We start from the raw sequence: 18468 nt of genomic DNA on the forward strand, positions 1-18468 counted from the left end.
AGTGGCAGTGCAAACAAGCCTGCTAATTGGATTCAAAGTGATGATAAGGTATTTGAAATATTTCTCATGTTGTAAGTTATAATCCATTTAGTGTCTTCCCACTAAAGCTCGTCTTCTGTTTTTAAAATGTTCTCTTTGGTATTCCAACACAGGTTTCATTGCAATAAGAATTGAGGTGTGTCTAAGCTTTTACCTGGGAGCAATAATGATGTTGTCAAGCGTTTCTGGTGAGACCAGCCCAGGATTTTTGGGTGGGGAGACAGACTCTGTTATACAGCATCTTCAGTGCTTCCTTCAGAGGGAGGCAGAGACACTTTGAAAGATTGGGTATAAGGACATCTACTGAGTGTCTTTTTACATACACACCGGTATAGGGGGGGGAAAGGGAACAGGAGTGTAACTATAGTTCAGTTGGACTTGTATCTAAGAGAAATCAGATGCAATGGATTGGCCCCTTCACAGAACAGCTGCTGTTATGTTCTTATTCATGGTAAGTACAATTTTAAAACAATATCTGTAAATTCTCTGTTAATCTCAATCAAAGTCCTTCTGTTATTTGGCTGGCTGCTTTTATTCATATGTTATATCTTTTTACATCTGCGCTTTTTTTCTCCTAAGGCTAAGATAGGGGTCATACTCTCTCCATTTTAGACTACAGAGAAACTTTTACTAATCAAGTAATTCTAAAAATTATTTGAAATTGACCTTTTCTCATTTTAAATTTCTATTTTAATGTTAATGTTCTCAAAATGATCACTTTTGACTATGACTATATCAATATAGTAGCAATTATTAATGTAACACTTATTTTCTCTCAAAGAAATGCTTATACAAAATAAAATGCATTATTTTGTTATTATTATCATTAATAATAGTACTGTGGCTGTATGTCTTCATTTTTACAGTTTATTTAAGACAAAATCAATGGTCTTGAAAAATAATTACAAGGACTATATCATACTAGATATAGTATCTAGTATCTACAGGAATCCTGTAGTCCTTAATATGATAAAACCTCAATAAATTCAGTGGAGGCTTTGGTTGATAGCAGGATTTGGCCCATTATTTTCAACTGCAAGGAACAGTCATGACTTGGTGTAGTAGCACAGTTGAATTACTGTGTGAAAGTAGTGGATAAATACATTTTTTAAATGAAAGTATAATTCTTTTGTAGTGTTTGTTTTTATTACGGAACAAAGAAAGCTATGCTTGTGGTAAAGGATAATGCTTGTGCAACATATGCTTCTTACGATGCTGAAAATAACCCAAACCAGAGACACTTGGGAAAATCAGAGATTTTCTGGCTTCTACTTACTGCATCATATTCCACTATATTATTTGGATGTATTTTTTAATAATTTATCTTGCTCTCTTAGAAGCCCTAATGATCATGAAAGTAGAATCACAGGACAGCAGTTTGTTTTGTAAAATTTATTCTACACCATCAACAACTAGGTGTAAACACTTTAAGGTTTGTGTTAATATTAACTTTTAAAATACCCAGAGAATTATTGTCATTAAAATCAGAATATTGTGTGTTATTTTGTCAGGATAAAAAGCCAGCCTTAGATCACAATATTGAATTCAGTAAGGTAGAACAAACTAGCATAGGCAGCTGCCCAGTAAATAATGCTCAGAGTTTGCAAAAACAAAGTTATGATTTATAGTAAGTTTCGGTTTGTTTAATGCGGCATTCAAGTCTCTTTCAGGGTAGATTATTATGTGCATTATAACACTTTGAGACTTCAATTCTGCATTAATTATATTGATTGTAGATATATTTATTAAATTGTATAGTAATACCTATGCCTTTTGTTTGGACCTTCAGTACAAATAAACTATATATCGGCCATTGTTTAAATAACTCTGTTCAAGTTTGTGCTTTATTGCATAATGACAGCCTCTTCTTTCAAAATGTTCAGACTTCACTTTAAAAATTACATTATAATACCCTTATTGTTTTGTGGCTGATAAAGGATTTAAGTTAAATCAGGAACAGTGGGTACCTGCCTATGTAAACTCTAATCACTTTTTTGCAGGTATCAGATGTCTAGACTATTGCTATATAATCAATTTACCTATTATAATATGCCTGTCTCTGTGTAGAACTGATCTCAAGTTTGTAGTAGACTCTTCAGCGATTGCTTTTTAATCCAGTCAGGTGCTTAGTGGAACTGAGGCCCTGTTGTACGTAGATGAGAGATTAACTAAATCATAACTATAAAGAGCTGTAATTCAAAAAGAAACCATGCACATATGGCTCAATCTTGTACTTGTTTTGTATTATTTTTGTGATGGAAGCTACCTAAGTATCTGGGTTTTTGATGTTTGGTTAACGTGTTGAAAACAAATCTGTGCAGATAAACTTGTTATGGACATACACACACTTTAGTTAGCATTCTGAAATGAAAATATTAATTTGCTAGGGGCAGACTGTGATCTGAAGCTATCCATTTATCGGGCACATTTTGTCATCTGCGGACCTGATTCTACAGCTTTACTTCCATGACTCAGTCTTGTGAGTAAGGATGATTCACATGAGTCTAGGTGGTAGAACTGGTCTGTGCTACATGCCCCAGCTTGTTTCATGGAAGCAGCTTGTTTGATCCTTTATATGACTCTTCTCTTGCCAGCTGTCATATGACAGTTAGTTCATGACAATCTTAAATTCACCATAGCTGGTTCATCAGTTGGCTGGCTATTTTTACCCACATGCTTTTTCTTTATACAGCTGCACTTTTTCCCACTAATGCTAAGATAGAGGTCAAACTGCTTATAATTTGATTGGATACTTACTGTAACTTTTAGGAGCCAGATCTTCCCCTTGGATGTGGATATGAAATATTCTGCTCCACTGACTGGAATGGAACTTGTGGGTTCTAAGCAGCACCGTAATGCAGGCCACTTTTAGTTAGGAGCTTTAGTATGGATTTAAATGCCTAATTTGAAAAACATTGTCTTACTGCCTGTGTATTCATTATTCATTATTCATAAAAGTCAGTTAATAAACAGAAGCACTGAATTTCTCTGTGATTTATCCCATGTTATTTATCTGATAGAGGATAAAAAAATGCTAACAAGAAACTTTCATGAAAATGTTTAATTCCATGAATATAAAAATATTTTAAAAGCATTGAAAAATTAAGCCTTATTCTGTTCATTGAAGTAGGCAGAATCACTTCCATAAATACCAATGAGAGCAAGACTGTATTTGTTTCTGGGAAAATCTAAACAATCTAAGGGTCTGCCTTAGTTTCAAGTGTATCTATCACAAAAAGAACTTGTCATTCTAAAGTTAAAAGCAACAAAACCAGAAAACCATTTTGCAAATTTCCTTTTCAAATAAAACTGCACTACTTGCTAATTAAAGGAAAGTAGGAAGCAGACAGAACTAATGTTTCTGTTTTGTTTTAAAAGTAACCAAATGAGCTATTTGCTGGTTATACTTAGTTGGAAATTTCAGGCTCAAGTACAACTGTATTTCTCATTAGTTAGCATACAGGGCTTTTCTATGCTTTTTGTTGAGATACACAATTCAATTGAGAAACATGTTGCTCATCTAGGACTTGAGTCAGGGAGAGCTTTGGCAGAGTAAGGAGTGCACTTCATGTCCCAAAGTGCTGACACAACAATAACTACAGAGGCACTATAATGACTAATGTAATATGCCTGAGTGTCCAAAACACCTCCCAACCAGGTCTGTTGACTTCAAAGAAAGTAGAATCGGGCCCTATATGAATAATGCTGGGAAACTGAGCAAATAAGGAGTTATGGGCAAGTTCAGTCATTTGGTTGAGTGTAGGTGGAAAAGGGAGGATTCCCTAATTGCACATTAGGGTTGGCAGCCAACTGATCATTAGTTAATTCATGTTTGTAAATTGCTTTGAAGATGCAAAGTGCTTTATAAATGCTGTGGGCCAAATTCTGTTCCCAGTTACATCAGAATAAAACTGGAATATCTCCAGTGATATTAAGATGTTATTTAAGATTTTCTGTAACCAATGCAGGAGTCAGTCATTTGTAGTTACAAGTGAACTACAACCATTCAGGACAAACTAACTATAAACATGTTCTCGATCAGTGGTTTTCAACCTTTTTTCATTTGTAGCCCCTAAAAAATTTTCAGTGGAGGAGCAGACCCCTTTAAATTGTAAGCGTGAGTATTCATGTACTTTTGATTGAACAATTGAGCATAGTCATCTTTTGTGGACATAGTCTGTGGACCCCCAGGTCCACAGACCACAGGTTGAAAACCACTGTTTTAGATTATTAATAAAGGTTGGATTTTGTCCTCACCTCCCCCATTTTAGTCTAGCAGAATCCTCTTCCCCCACTGTATACTAGCTTTTCTGTGTGCTTTGCTTTAAATGGAGAGCTTCATGCTAGGTAACCATCTGTGACAGGACAAAACTTTTGATTAGAAAAATTGAGGCTCAAGTCTTGAGCCTTTGTGAAAAGCTAGCAAGTTTTCTCCATTAGTCTATGGCTCCTTACTCCAAATCCCAATGATGGAGCCAATACATTCTGACCTTTCAATGATTCCTTGTACTGGAAATCTGGCTGATTATATCAATGGCTGTATAGATAGTACTTATGTACTTAGTATAAAATAAACTGGTTATAAACTTCATATTCATTAATTCAATATGTACATATAATATCATGAACAACACCAGAACTCTTCACTCAAAAAATGTGAAAGCCTTTTAGGTAAGACATCCCTCATTAGGCACAATGAGAATGAGGGGGTTTCCTGAAAAACACTAGAGAGCAGAGGTGAATACAATGGAACTACATTTTCAGTTATTACCACTACAAATTATACTGGTAGGAAATCCTCTTCTTTGTCCCAAGAATCTGGAAAATTATATTCATAACATTCCCAACCAGTGGGCTCCAAGAACAAAGGAAAAATCTTAAGCATGAAAACTGATATTTCTCACAGCTTTATGTTGTATGGCCACTAGGCTGGGCTAATGAAAATAAAGATTTTATGAATGTTCATATCCTTAAAGGATAGTACTCAAGGACTTTTTACTACCACTGTAGTAAGACTGTATCTTTAAACACTTGTAATAACTCATTTTGAATTAAAGTAGTGTAATGAATGAGTTACAATATGACAACTACTTACATACCATATGATACAGAAAATATACATCATTCACTAATGCATATTTAGTCAAAGAGGTGTGTAGTATACCTTTCTGGGCTGACACAGTGGCTTGTATTTCAGAGGGAATTCCACCCTGAGAGAGAGGAGGTAGCGTGGCTGGTAGCACCCTGTGCTAGGTTTCTACATAACTTGCTCAGGGCAAATCACGTAGAAACTCTGCCAGAGAGCTACTGGTAAGAGGCACAGAACCAGTGCAGTTTCTAGAAATTTTGATCACATGGTTAGCTAGTGGTGATAAAACTATTTGTTCCTCCTGGCCTTGTAATATCTCCAAGAGGAACTGTAAATGAAAAGGCTCATTCTCACACTTGAGGAAACAGCATTGCCGTCAAAACAGGCTTATGCCTCTCTGGCAAAATATCTGCCTGATTGGTTAGATTGTCCTCTCCTTCTCTTGTGTGGTGGCTAACAACCAGGGCTGAACTTGAATTCAGTTCTGTAGCTCAGTGTTTAGACTATACCCTTTAAGCATATTTTTAAATTAAAGGCTGATTGTACAGAATGGCCTGCACAGGTTTCTTCCTTTCTGTGGAGCCAGTTCACTGTTGTAATTCATATTTTCATGAGGAATACTTCTCTTGCCTATTTAGGCCCATTCTTATTCACAGTGAATAATGCCTTACTCTGTGAGTAGGCCACTTGATTTCAAGATACATCTGAGCCCACATACAGATAAAACCCAATCCATAATCAATCATTCCCTTCATTCACAAATGCATTTTTTCCAACTATTTCAGTTAGTCTAATAAAAGATATCAGATTTATCCAAATAACCTTATCTCCTTTAGGTCCATCCTTAATCCTTACTCACTTCAGTACACATTTCCCATACAAGTGGCTACATTCATTTCTTTTAGACTGTACATAGTCCAGTGTTACTATTTTAGTAGGCAGAGAAAAAATGCCATTCATGAATATCTTTATTACCATTGTAGTGCCACATAAGTCATCTAGGACAACTGCTGGCATAAAATCCAGTTTCTAAAATAATGCAGAGCAAATTAAACTGTAATGACTTACTCTGAGAAATGAACTTGGCCACTGAGATTCCGAGAACAAAAACCTCTTAATGGTAGACAAGAATGGTGGGGAAAAGAGAAGCTCCACAACACTCCTTAAGCTGTTCTTACATTTGTATTTCTTTTCATTGCTGAATGAAAATAAGGCCCTTCTCAGGAGACACCAAAATCCCGCAAAACTCCCTCATGTTCTTAGTCCTTTCTTGTACAGGATTAGGGCCTAGTCCCTAAGTGACAGTCAGGTGATCCTTTGCCCATGTGCGTTGTACATTTACACCTTGCTTATTAATATTGAATTTAATTAAATTTTAGTTTAAATGTTATCTAAATGTTATTCCTGTGTTTTTATTCTTGTTTTGAGGCAATTACATGTTAGGTCTGATGCTGCAGCCCTTAATCACCTTAGTTTTTTCTTATACCATTGGGTGTAAGACCCCAAATCCCACTGAACTTCACTGCAAAATTCAGTGAAGTAAATGGAAAAGGTCCCATAAAATTCCATGGGGCTCTTGCCATTTACTTCACTGACTTTTCCATGAGACACTTAAGGTAATTCTGTAGATGCCTCAATGGAACTTAAGCAGAATTTCATAAGTTTCCCAAAGCAACCCAGATAGATACTGTCCCACAGTCCACAAAACTCAGTAGCCCATAGTTAAACTCAGCAGTTTAAGTTCCCGTTGTTCTTCTCCTGTAAACAATAAAGGTTCATGAGATACCTGCATTTGGGGTTCTACACATGATCAGAAGTGATACAGCTTGATCACCAAAGCTCCTAACTACTGTTGTGGTCCTGATTGGTGATTGTGAGATACCCAACTCCTTCAAGGGAGCCAATCAATTGGGCATGTTCTGAGTATACCTAGTTCATGGCAACAGCACTGAGTTCAGCTCAGAAATGACAGTGATGGTAATACTACCAGCTTTTCACATTTGCTTTTCAGAACACTCATCAAGAAAACAGAAGAACTGGTTTCTGGTCCCTGCTTGGCAGGACTATTTATTTTATTTCGCATTAGACTGTGATCAGCTGAAAACAGAAATACATTTAGCAGCAGGACCAGAACCTAGGTTTTGTCTCTCTTAGGGAATGCCCTCTTCTCTGGTCTATATTCAAACCTCCTCTTTCTGCTGTTTCTTCTGACCCCAAGACTCTTGCATGCTTGCATTCAGCAGCCCTTCTTCAACAAAAGGGATGGAGGATGCCTCCACCCAGACTATCTTGTAGTCTTGCAGCCAGAATTATTTTTCTGGGAAGCAGTGGTCAGACTGGATCACTTCTGTGCACATGGCAGAGCCTGTATGTAGACAGCTAGGGAACTTTACAATTCAAAGTAGAGACAACACATGAACATGAGTGTGTATATTGAGTTTTTGAGTTGTATGAATTATGGACCAGCTTGAATCCACTCAAACTGAGGAGTAAAAAGGACCCAATTTTCCATTTCCTGAATGAGTGATCTCACTACTACACTATTATGCAAAAGTTGCAACAAACTCCCTGAAAAGTAGCCTTTCCTGTTAGTAAGCTGTTGAGGATAATATTGACTTGCATAGGGACTAGCCCCTGTATGCTTAGCAGCTTTCTGAGTGGCTCAGCACCACTTACTGATAACTTTGATGCAAGAAGGAGCCAACCGTGACTTGTTCAACAATGCTCTTAAGAGGTCTCCATTAGTCACAGGTCTCCATTATTCACAGCCCTTTGTTCATATAAACAGTACACACTTCCATACTTTAACAAACTACAATTCAATGTATTGGATGTACTTCCATACCACCACACAAACCTTTCCCTCCAGAAATTAGCCTTCCAAAGTTGGAGTGCTTGTCTTTAAACAGGGAAGCTGATTGTATTGCCCAGAATGGAAACATGGAGACACTATGAGATGGCTGCTGCTACTTTTCCTTTTCTTCCCTCCAGCAGCTGTATCAAAGGAGGGGCTGATCCAGAAGAGCAGATCCAGGGGGAGTGCAACAATGTAGTCACACTCCCCTAAGATTCCTGTTCCACTGGCAGCAGCATTAGCATTTCTATTCAGGCAGCTCTGAGGGAATCAGTTGACTTCATGAGTCATTGTAATATGCTTGATTTCTGGTAATGAATGACTCTTCACCCCACAGGTGTTAATAACCCTCTCTTCTTTTTAATGGTCTTGACATCCTATTAATCAAACTATCCTTTGTTTGGCAATTTGCTGCATGTTAACTACTCCTGGTCTCTCTCCTCCTATTTCAGAGCCCTGCAGACTTTTTTTAGATCTTTCCAAAATCCTGGATCTGCCTGTGGATTAGGATGGGAGCAGCTACAGTTTCAGTTTACTGCTGAGCAACCAAGAGCTACTGACAATTCAGTTGCAAAAGGGTTAAAACTATAGTTTTGTCTGAGAAGGAAAGTGGGATGATTAGACTGTCCCTGTTAGATGTGGCCATAACTGGAAAATATTTTTTCTTCATTCTGCCTTCCCCAAATTAAGTTTTGTGTTTTATTTCAGGGCATATGGGACACAATATAGTATGGTGTTATTTTAAAATATTAGGTTGTCATCATTTCCTCATTTTTAATATAAACTGAGTAGTCACATTTTTAGTAGCATGTTTTAAAGAGTTCAGGTATCAAACAACTCAATTCTGTCATATATGTGAATGGCTTAAATTGCTGAAGGACTGCTTTTAAGTGTGGAAAACAGATTAGACTACTATATGTTTTGCAGATGTTACAGATTTAAAACTGGATTACAGGGTTAGAAGGAAGAAAGTTCAGCATATTGGGAAAACCCATCATGATTTAGCTACTAAGCAGCCACATACACCTCAGGTTTTAGAGGTTGCAAGTGAGTGAAGAACTTGAACTTTGCTACCCATTTTATCAGTGTATCTTTGAGAGAGACAAGGAAAAGAGGAATTTATGAATTGAACCATCTTCCTCAGTGTCTTCCCCCAAACCATTGCACTACAAACTGGCTTAATCCCATACAGGAAAAGGCAACGTGTACTAGTATGGACAACAGAAAATAGAGAAAATCTTCTAGACCTTTAATTTACTTTTTAAGGAAGAGTCTTTGCATACAAGCCCCTCACAGAGGAAGGAATAAACTTGTCTTTTATTTTTTCTTAATCTTCTCTAATGAATGGTTCTGCTAAACCCTCTGATGTTCTGGTGTAATTTCTTTGGCTTTCTTTCTTTTCCTTTATCCATTATCTTCCACTGGAAATAAACCTAGTGCATTGTTTATAGCATTGAGACAAATTGTCAGGTTACTGAAGATGTTGTTCCATATGAAACTGCACAGAAGGGCCACTTCATTACAAGTATAGATAGCTGTGATGATGGAAGTGGACGGGGAATGGGTCAAAAAAGATGCAAGTCTTTACAGAAACACTGCACCCTCATTACAAATTGTTCTGGGCGGGTTAGGACAATGATTGTGAGGGAGAGAGTCCTAGGAACATGCTGGCACAAGAGACTGAGTGCAAAATATGACTTTGGCAATCAGGACTCATAGTAGAAATGGTATCTTTTATTAAACCAATTTTTGCAAAAAAAATGTCTTTACTTGCAAGTTTTTGGGCACAACACCCTTCATCAGGCATTGGAGAAAAGGTTGTAAAAGTTCTCCTGGGTAGAAATAAAAGTTCATATTTCATAGGATTTCACAGAGGAGTCAATAGATGGAAAACTCCTCTAGGCAGTCAGTTCATAGCTGGTATGAAGCCTCTCACCTCCTGTAAGGATCTGTGATGATGCAAATTACCTTGAAAGAAAGGCAGGAGCAGGATCTCAGGTTTCAAGGAGTCACAGTTCCTTCCTGCTTGGGAAAATATGACTTTGTCCATTTTTATGAGACTTGTCAGTGGAACATACCGAAACTTGGTATTGTGCTAACTGTATCACTGTTATTTGCAGGTATTCCTGGACATCAGCACTGGGTTTCATGTACAGGTAATATATTTATAAACAGATTTCTTAAAGTGCAGATTTTCTGAAAACTGAAAATATAATTACATTAAAAATGAAATGAACTGAGAGGATTTATGACCTAAAAAGGGGTGGCCAGTCTGTGGCACAAGTGGCAGGGGCAGCCTCTGTTTGTGGCACCAAGCAGATCAAGGAAAGGACAGGCAGCACAGTAGCAATTAGGGCAGGGAGCAGAAAACAGAGCAGCAGATCAGGCAGAGGAAAGTGGTAAGAGTTTCACTTGGGGATAATTGGTGGTTCTCCTGTCAGAAAGCTCACTGCCCTAAAATAGAGAAAAGACAGAAAAATATTTAAGTGTTAACCTGCTGAGGGTGGAGATCTGATCCCTTCCCACCTGAGGAGTTCCCCTGAAGTCAGTGGACTTGTTAGAAGAGCAAGGAATGCATGACTATAGCTTTAGAGACTGTAATAAAGACCAAGAATCTGTTGTATTTCCTACTTTTCACTTAAAAATCCTGTCTGTCTGTAGTCAGTAAAGTCATAGTGACACTGGAGTGCTAGTCATAGTAACACTGGAACTCATTCTACTTAAGGTGAAAGAATTAAATGAAAATGGTGTGCAAAGATGGAAGACCTTCAGAAGACAAAAACGTGAATGGATCAAATTTGCTGCAGCTTGTAGAGAAGGAGAAGATAATTCAAAAAGGAATCCAATTGCCAAGGTAAGTGGTAGGCAAAGTGAAAGTGTTGTTTGTTGTTTAGATGGTACTTTAAAAAAAACGCCTGATGAAGGTTGAATTTGGTAGAGATCTACAAACATTGCATAAAAAGGAAAAATGAAGAGGGAAGGCCCTACAGTACTTCTAGCTCTACTGAGAGCCCTACCCAATTGTAGCCCGGATTGTGATACTCTAAGCCCCTAGGTATCCTGTGAATCATAAAGAGGTCTCCTTGAAGCAATTATATATTTTGAAAAGATGTGGCATGTGTTCTGCTGGTGTGGTGTCACGCATATTTCTTTGTGGCTCACTCTCCCTTCTCACTTTGAGAAATCCCTGTGTACAAATGCTGGCGTAGTGCTTAACTCATACATAGAGAGGAAGAGCTTCCCATCCCTCCCCCACCTTTGTGCTATCATAGAATTATAGAAAAGGTGTGGAAGGCACTTTAGGGTATCATCTAGTTCAACCACCCTATCTAAAAAATAGGGACCTTTTTTAACCTGCTCCTAAACAATTCCACAACCTCTCTAGGTAATCTGTTCTATGCTTAACCACCTGCAGGGTAAAAAAGATCTTCCCAGTATCCAACCTGAATTTCCCTTGCTGCAGAAACATTGTCCTGTCCCATGCAGCTGCTGAAAACAGTTTATCTCCATTCAGTTTATAAGCACACTCTTAATATTTAAAGACTGTTATCAAATCCCTCTTCAGGCTTCTCTTCTCCAGTCTAAATAACCTCAGTTCTTCCAGCCTCTGATTGTCAATCATGTTTCCTAGATCTCTAATCATTCTTACTCCTCTCTGCTGGACTCTCCAATTTGTTCACATCTTTCTTGAAATTCAGGGACCAAAACTGGACATGGTGTTCCAGCTGAGGCCTCCCTAGTGCTGGATAGATGGGAAGTATCATTTCCCTTGATTTGCAACTGACATTCCTATTCACTGTTGGCTTTTGTTGCAGCAGGAGCACACTCTTGGCTCATATTCAGCTTCTGGTACACTGCATGGCGGCGCTCCACCATCCCAGTCTATCCCCACTATTGTCCATCATGACTCATGGCAGGGGCGGGCGGGGACAGAGCACTGTCACCCATTGCCCTGCAGTGCCACTGCTCTGCCTCTGGACCAGTGTAGCCTCCCCACCCCCCGAATCTGGCTCCACGTAGCAGAGCGGGGGGTGGAGGCAGGGTGAGGGCAGTGCCTCTTCCGCCACCCCGCGCCACCGCCAACTCCAAGGAGCAGGGCTGGTGGGGGGAGGGTGGTGGCAAGGCCAGCACACTCCCCCCACTCCATCCCCTCTGTCCCTTTAGTCACAGCAGTGCTCCATGTCCCAGTCCATCCCCACTGTCCCCCTCTGCCTCCAAGGAGCACTGCTGGCCTCGCCTCTCCACTCCAGCCCCTCAGTCCCAGTGCTCCGCTGTCTGTGTCTGTCTGTGTAGAGCACTCTGATTGGTTGGTTCAGTCAGCATTGTGATTGGCTGCCAAAACAACTAATCAGAGTTTGAATAAAGTGTTATGGACAGACAGACTGATAGACTAAGGCTTTTCTTATATTAGAGCATATTAGCTGATATTGTCTGTAGCTTAGTGAACTATAGCAGCAATGGGCTTAGCCTAGAGGAGAATGTTTTACCTTTTTAATGAATGAATGACAGTCTTAGTTGGTGGCTGACTAAAGAAACCAACTTGAAAGTTCTGTACTGCGAAGACCTCTTAAAGAGAATGAAGTTGTTATAATGCTGTCTGCAACACCTTTGAAGAAAGCAGAATTCTCAGAATTACTCTACTTTCTATAAGGGAGAAAAAATCTACTGGTGATCTCAGTGAGCTGAGAGACATGTTTGTCATTTCTTTATTGTCATGCTATTTGTTTATTATATCTTGTAGGTTCGTTCAGATTGTGAAGAGAATAATCCAATTATATACAGCATCAGTGGAGATGGAGTTCGAGAAACCTTCATTATTAATCCAAGAACTGGAGAAATTAATATAACGAGAATAGTTGATCGGGAGGTGACTCCAGTATTTATTGTAAGTGTTGTACAACCAGTTTAGTATAATGTGTTTTACATTCATGTCTTCTGCGTAGTAATGGATACAGAGAGAGGGAACTGTTTTTTAATGATTAATTTCTATTTGTCTTTTTATTTGTTAATTATATTTTTAAATATCTTTATGCAGATTCGCTGTTTCGCTAAACATGCGTTGACAGGCATAGATTTAGAACCGCCTCTTGAACTTCGAGTCAGAATTCTGGATATAAATGACAATATTCCAATTTTTACACAAAGTGTATTTACAGGATCTATTGAAGAATGCACTATGGACAGTAAGTAACTACTTTGTACGTATACCATAATCCCTCGCATACCACATGTCCCTAGATAAAACATACATCCTGCTTTCAGAAGGCCAGCAGCCTAAATACAGGTAGCTTTGCTAGGAGGGAGCAACAACCCTCCCCCTGCCCTTCTCCCTGCACCTGTGAGCCCCCTAGCTGCTGGCTGGCTGTAGACTATTATTCCCTCAGCTGCAGGATCTGACCTAGCAGCAGTTTGAGGGTGTTCCTTCAGCATGTGCAGAGTTACTTTCCCTTTTCACCTAACCTACTACTTTGTTAATGGGACACCCATAAGCAGCTTTGGAGGCAGACCCTGCTGTAGACACTTCAGCTGAGGGAGGCATTGTCCACAGCCAGCCAGCACTTAGGCAGTTAACAGAGCAGTCAAAGGTTGTTACTCCCTTGTGCTGCAAATGCAGCAGAGCCAAGCCCTGGGACACCCTCAACTTGGTACTGGTGCAAAGGTTCCTAAATCAGTAGTAGCTTCTGCAGCCGAAGCCTCTGCCAGGGCAACAGAGAAAGTAACCCTGCTGCAGAGGGGCAGTGCAGAGACCATGCAGGGCTCCTATTGTCTGCAACCAGTAGTAGTATAACTGAAGTGGGGGAAGGTGAGAAGAGGGGCATGAGCCCTGGGCACTGATTTAAAGGGGGCACTGGAATAGTAGCTCCTGGGAAGCCAGTGCCCCAGCAAGGCAGGGTGTGCAAAGCTGACCCCAGCCTCACTCCAAAGAGACAGAATGACCAGAGGCAGCCCCTACCAACCATAGTTAACTTAACACATACCCCTCAATTTTCAGAAGCTGATTTTTAGAAAAAAAGTGAGAGTGGTACAGTAAAAGGTCCAGGAATGGGGGATACCAGATAACAAAATAATTGTTAAATTGAGTGACCTCAAGCTGCTGCTTCTCCCACTGCATCTGGGACATCCCTCTGCCCCTCCTGCGGCATCACCGCCCCTCCTGCAGGCCCTGCAGGACAGAGAGGCGGGCCGCGCACAGCCCCACGCAGCCTGTTATGCTCCCAGGCCATGGGGACTTGGCAGTGTTGGCTGCTTTGCCCCGGGCCATAGGGGCTCGGAGAAACTGGAAGTGCCATGGTGGGTACTTCCGGTTTCACATTTCCTTACAAGCCGGCATGCCAGTTAACAGAGCGTGACGGCTTGTGAGTTGTCGGTTACCAGAGAGTTTACTGTATATGAGAAAATATGGTTTTATTACAATTCACAATCGCCATTGCCATAGTTAAGATAATTACCTCATCTTTATATTTCTTTATAATGTCCTCTTGGCATTTCTTTTAAAATTGGGAGTGGGGGAGAACACAAAATTGGTGTTATTTCCTCTTCCTTTTTGAAGGTCTATATAGATGATTGGGAGGGTGAATATACTTTCCCCAATCTGTCCTGATCATAAACTATACCTTTAAATCACTGGAAATCCAAAGGAAATTTGCCATTCAATTTGAAGCCTTATAAATAAATATAACTTAATTGACAGACTCAGGTTTGGAAACAAATATTACTGTAGATAATATTGGAAAATAAAACAGATATACACAATTCCAGGATGAAACTGTATCTAAACATCTGCAAAGTTAAAGACTATTTTTAAGAGCTCATGATAAATTATGGATATTTGCTAATACTATGTTAATCTGAACTTGTAAAGATATTTAAGCAGTTCTGAATATATATTTGAGATCAGAATACAAATTTTAACATGTAGTGATATAAATACATTGTGTGGTATATCTCAAACTGTATTATATATAACACATATGTTATATATTACAAATAGAACAGTACACAATTTATTGTGAGATCCCATGCTAGCATTTCAAAATGCTAGGGATACAAAGAAGCCAACTCATGTTTAGATAAGCAAGCACGTTGTATTCTTCTATTTGTAAATTAAACTAAATATAGCTCCTCACTGATAACATAATTTTTTCATTTTATACTTGAGTTTTTAACAAGTACAGTCTTGTTGAATACTGCACATCAGTAACATACAATTCTGATGTTTTAATTTGTAGACACTCTGGTGCTGAAAATAACTGCAACAGATGCAGATGAACCAAATAACTTGAATTCAAAAATTGCCTACAAGTTAGAAAGTTCGGAGTCTCCCGTGTCAATGTTTATTCTGAACAAATATACTGGAGAAATTCACCTAGCAAACATGCTTGATCGAGAGGTAAAACCTTGAGGTGTTAATTCATAAAGAATGTAACTTGTGTGCATGTGTGTGTGTGTGGATAAAAGTTGGAAATTAATGTGTTTGTTATAAAGGTGAGAAAAAAATGTAAAGCCTTATTTTAAAATAGATATAGCATGTATTTTCTGTTATGCTATAATTAATATCTGAATTTGTAACAATTTGATACAGCAATCAATTTCTATTTGATATGGGATTTTTATTGTAAATACCTTAAAATATGTGTGTTGTCTTTTCTAATTTAGCAACAGTCAAGTTACAGTCTTGTTGTGAGAGCCTCTGACCGGGATGGAGCTGCAGATGGAATTTCATCCGTTGCTAATTGTGTTGTGAAAGTTATTGATGTAAACGACAATTTCCCAACTTTTGCACAAAGCTCAGTAAGTTATTCCTATCACAAGTAACATCACTAATATATATATGTAACAAACATCACACAGGCGGTAGATCCCGTATTCATGTTGGTAAGCATTTATTTCCATGAACTGTCTCACTGGGAAATGTTTCAATTTTTGTCAGCAAGTGGTCACCAACGTGGGAACTGTTCCAATATCTGATCCTTGGCCCATGTACACAATTCTGATGACAAATTCGTAGGTCCTTTTTGTAGTCCATGAAATCCCTACTCATTTTTCACACCAGACACTTAGAAGTTAGACAGCCCTGTTTTGCATAATCTTTATTCAAAGGAAATACCTATCCACTTTTCTTCAGATGATTTCACAAGCACATAATATGTTGCATGAATGTGTGTCAATGTCCCATATGCAGCATGTGGTATTTTTGAATTAGTGTTGATTATGACAAAAATGTTCTTCAAAAATAAATACGCTGTCGCTTCACTGTAACCATATTTTCTCCATAATAAGATGCCTTGACTGCTTGTTAATACAGTGTGTATCTGTTGTTCTAGTATTCAGCAAGCATTTCAGAAAATTCACTTAGTTCAGAACTGTTACGGATACAAGCTATAGATGCTGATGAAGAATTTTCAAACAATTGGTTGGCGGACTTTTACTTTTTATCTGGCAATGAAGACAACTGCTTTGAAATAGTTACAGATCCAGCAACAAATCAGGGAATTCTGAGAGTTATTAAGGTAAGAATGCACAAATATTATAATTTACTCATTAAAAATAGACATTTCTCTAATATTGAGAGCCAGATCCTACTTCCATTTTTGCTGTTGTGGAAAGGGGGTAGAAGCCTTTTTTCTGCTTCACCTGCACAGATGACATCTAGAATCCCACACTCATCTTGCATTCTTTGAGCATAGCGTGCAAGAGTATTGAGATTGATGTCATATATCTTGACTACAAAAAAGCCTTCGATCTGGTGTCCCATGATCACCTCTTGGAGAAACTGGCCAATTGTCGCCTTGGGTCCTCCACGATACACTGGCTGGAAAATTGGCTCCGGGGTCAGACCCAGAGGGTAGTAATTGATGGAAGTCACTCATCGTTGTGTCCTGTGACCAGTGGGGTCACCCAAGGTTCTGTCCTTGGACCCATACTGTTCAACATCTTCATTAATGATGTGGACACTGGAGTCAGAAGCGGACTGGCCAAGTTCGCCGATGACACCAAACTTTGGGGCAAAGCATCCACACCAGAAGACAGGTAGCACTATGGAAGAAAGAGACTTGGGGGTCATCTTTGACCACAAGATGAACATGAGCCTGCAATGCAATGCGGCGGCTAGTAAAGCGAGCAAAACGCTGGCTTGCATCCATAGATGCTTCTCAAACAAATCCCGGGACGTCATTCTCTCCTTGTACTTGGCCTTAGTGAGGCCGCAGCTGGAGTACTGTGTCCAGTTTTGGGCTCCACAATTCAAAAAGGATGTGGAGAAGCTTGAGAGAGTCCAGAGAAGAGCCACGCGCATGATCAGAGGTCAGGGAAGCAGACCCTACGATGACAGGCTGAGAGCCGTGGGGCTCTTTAGCCTGAAAAAGCGCAGGCTTAGGGGTGATCTGATGGCCACCTACAAGTTTATCAGGGGTGACCACCAGCATCTGGGGGAACGTTTGTTCACCAGAGCGCCCCAAGGGATGACGAGGTCGAATGGTCACAAACTACTTCAAGATCGTTTCAGGCTGGACATAAGGAAGAATTTCTTTACTGTCCGAGCCCCCAAGGTCTGGAACAGCTTGCCACCGGAGGTGGTTCAAGCGCCTTCATTGAACACCTTCAAGATGAAACTGGATGCTTATCTTGCTGGGATCCTATGACCCCAGCTGACTTCCTGCCCTTTGGGCAGGGGGCTGGACTTGATGATCTTCCGAGGTCCCTTCCAGCCCTAATGTCTATGAAATGTCTATGAAATGTCTATGAAAATTATCACACACTGCTGGTAGACCTGGACATTTCCCAAAAGACCCTGGGTGTGGAAGCAGTTATGATCTGTTCCACACTGACTGGCAGTCCTTGCTAAAGAAGGTATTTTTTGTACCTCCATGAAAAGCCCTCTTACCAGGATAGACCCTAGTATGCCATTGACCGTGTTAAGGGCTATATACAGGCATTTTGTTTCTACCAGGAGAATTGCTGCTCTCCCAGTAGAAACCATGAGTGTAAGATGTTCCAGTATTTTCTTCTGGACCAAAAATATCTGTTCCAGGAGAAAACTTGCGCCAGAACCTGTCTATGTCAGCATTCAAATAGTTAATAATAATCCTGAACAATACCAGGTCCAGGACTAACCCCCTATAGGACTCCACTTGAAACCTCCCACCATTTTGACATGGACCTGTTAAAAATTGCTCTTTCCTTATAGCTATTGAGTCAATTATCTGTCCACCTTGTAGTAGTTTAATCTAGCCTATATTTCTCCAGTTTGTTTACAGGAAGGTCATGTGGGACCTTTCAAAACCCTTGCTGAAGTCCAGTATATCCACAGCATTCCCTTCATCTGCCCAAGTAGTTACTTTGTCAAAGGAGATCAAGCTTCTTTGACACAATTTATGTTTCATAAATCCATGCTGTCTCCTTGTGATCAGCCTTTCATCCTCCAGAGCCTTGCAAATGGCCATCCTTAGGATATGCTCCAGTTAACTTTCCAGGTATTGAAGTTAAG

The 18468-nt window shown here is 39.5% G+C and overlaps 1 protein-coding gene across 1 annotated transcript in view; it reads left to right on the forward strand.

Annotated features, from left to right (window-relative positions):
- The first annotated feature begins 311 nt into the window (after nt 1-311).
- Nucleotides 312-18468, forward strand: part of LOC102367915 (desmoglein-1-like) — a 42131-nt gene continuing 23974 nt past the window's right edge. The window contains 8 exon segments of the mRNA XM_025214214.1: nt 312-490; nt 10103-10138; nt 10708-10836; nt 12724-12867; nt 13018-13165; nt 15212-15372; nt 15639-15773; nt 16307-16492. Coding sequence (XP_025069999.1) covers nt 443-490; nt 10103-10138; nt 10708-10836; nt 12724-12867; nt 13018-13165; nt 15212-15372; nt 15639-15773; nt 16307-16492 — 987 coding nt within the window. The 5' untranslated portion in view covers nt 312-442.

Source organism: Alligator sinensis, unplaced genomic scaffold (genome assembly GCF_000455745.1).
Source record: "Alligator sinensis unplaced genomic scaffold, ASM45574v1 scaffold117_1, whole genome shotgun sequence".
NCBI classification, from domain to species: domain Eukaryota; kingdom Metazoa; phylum Chordata; order Crocodylia; family Alligatoridae; genus Alligator; species Alligator sinensis.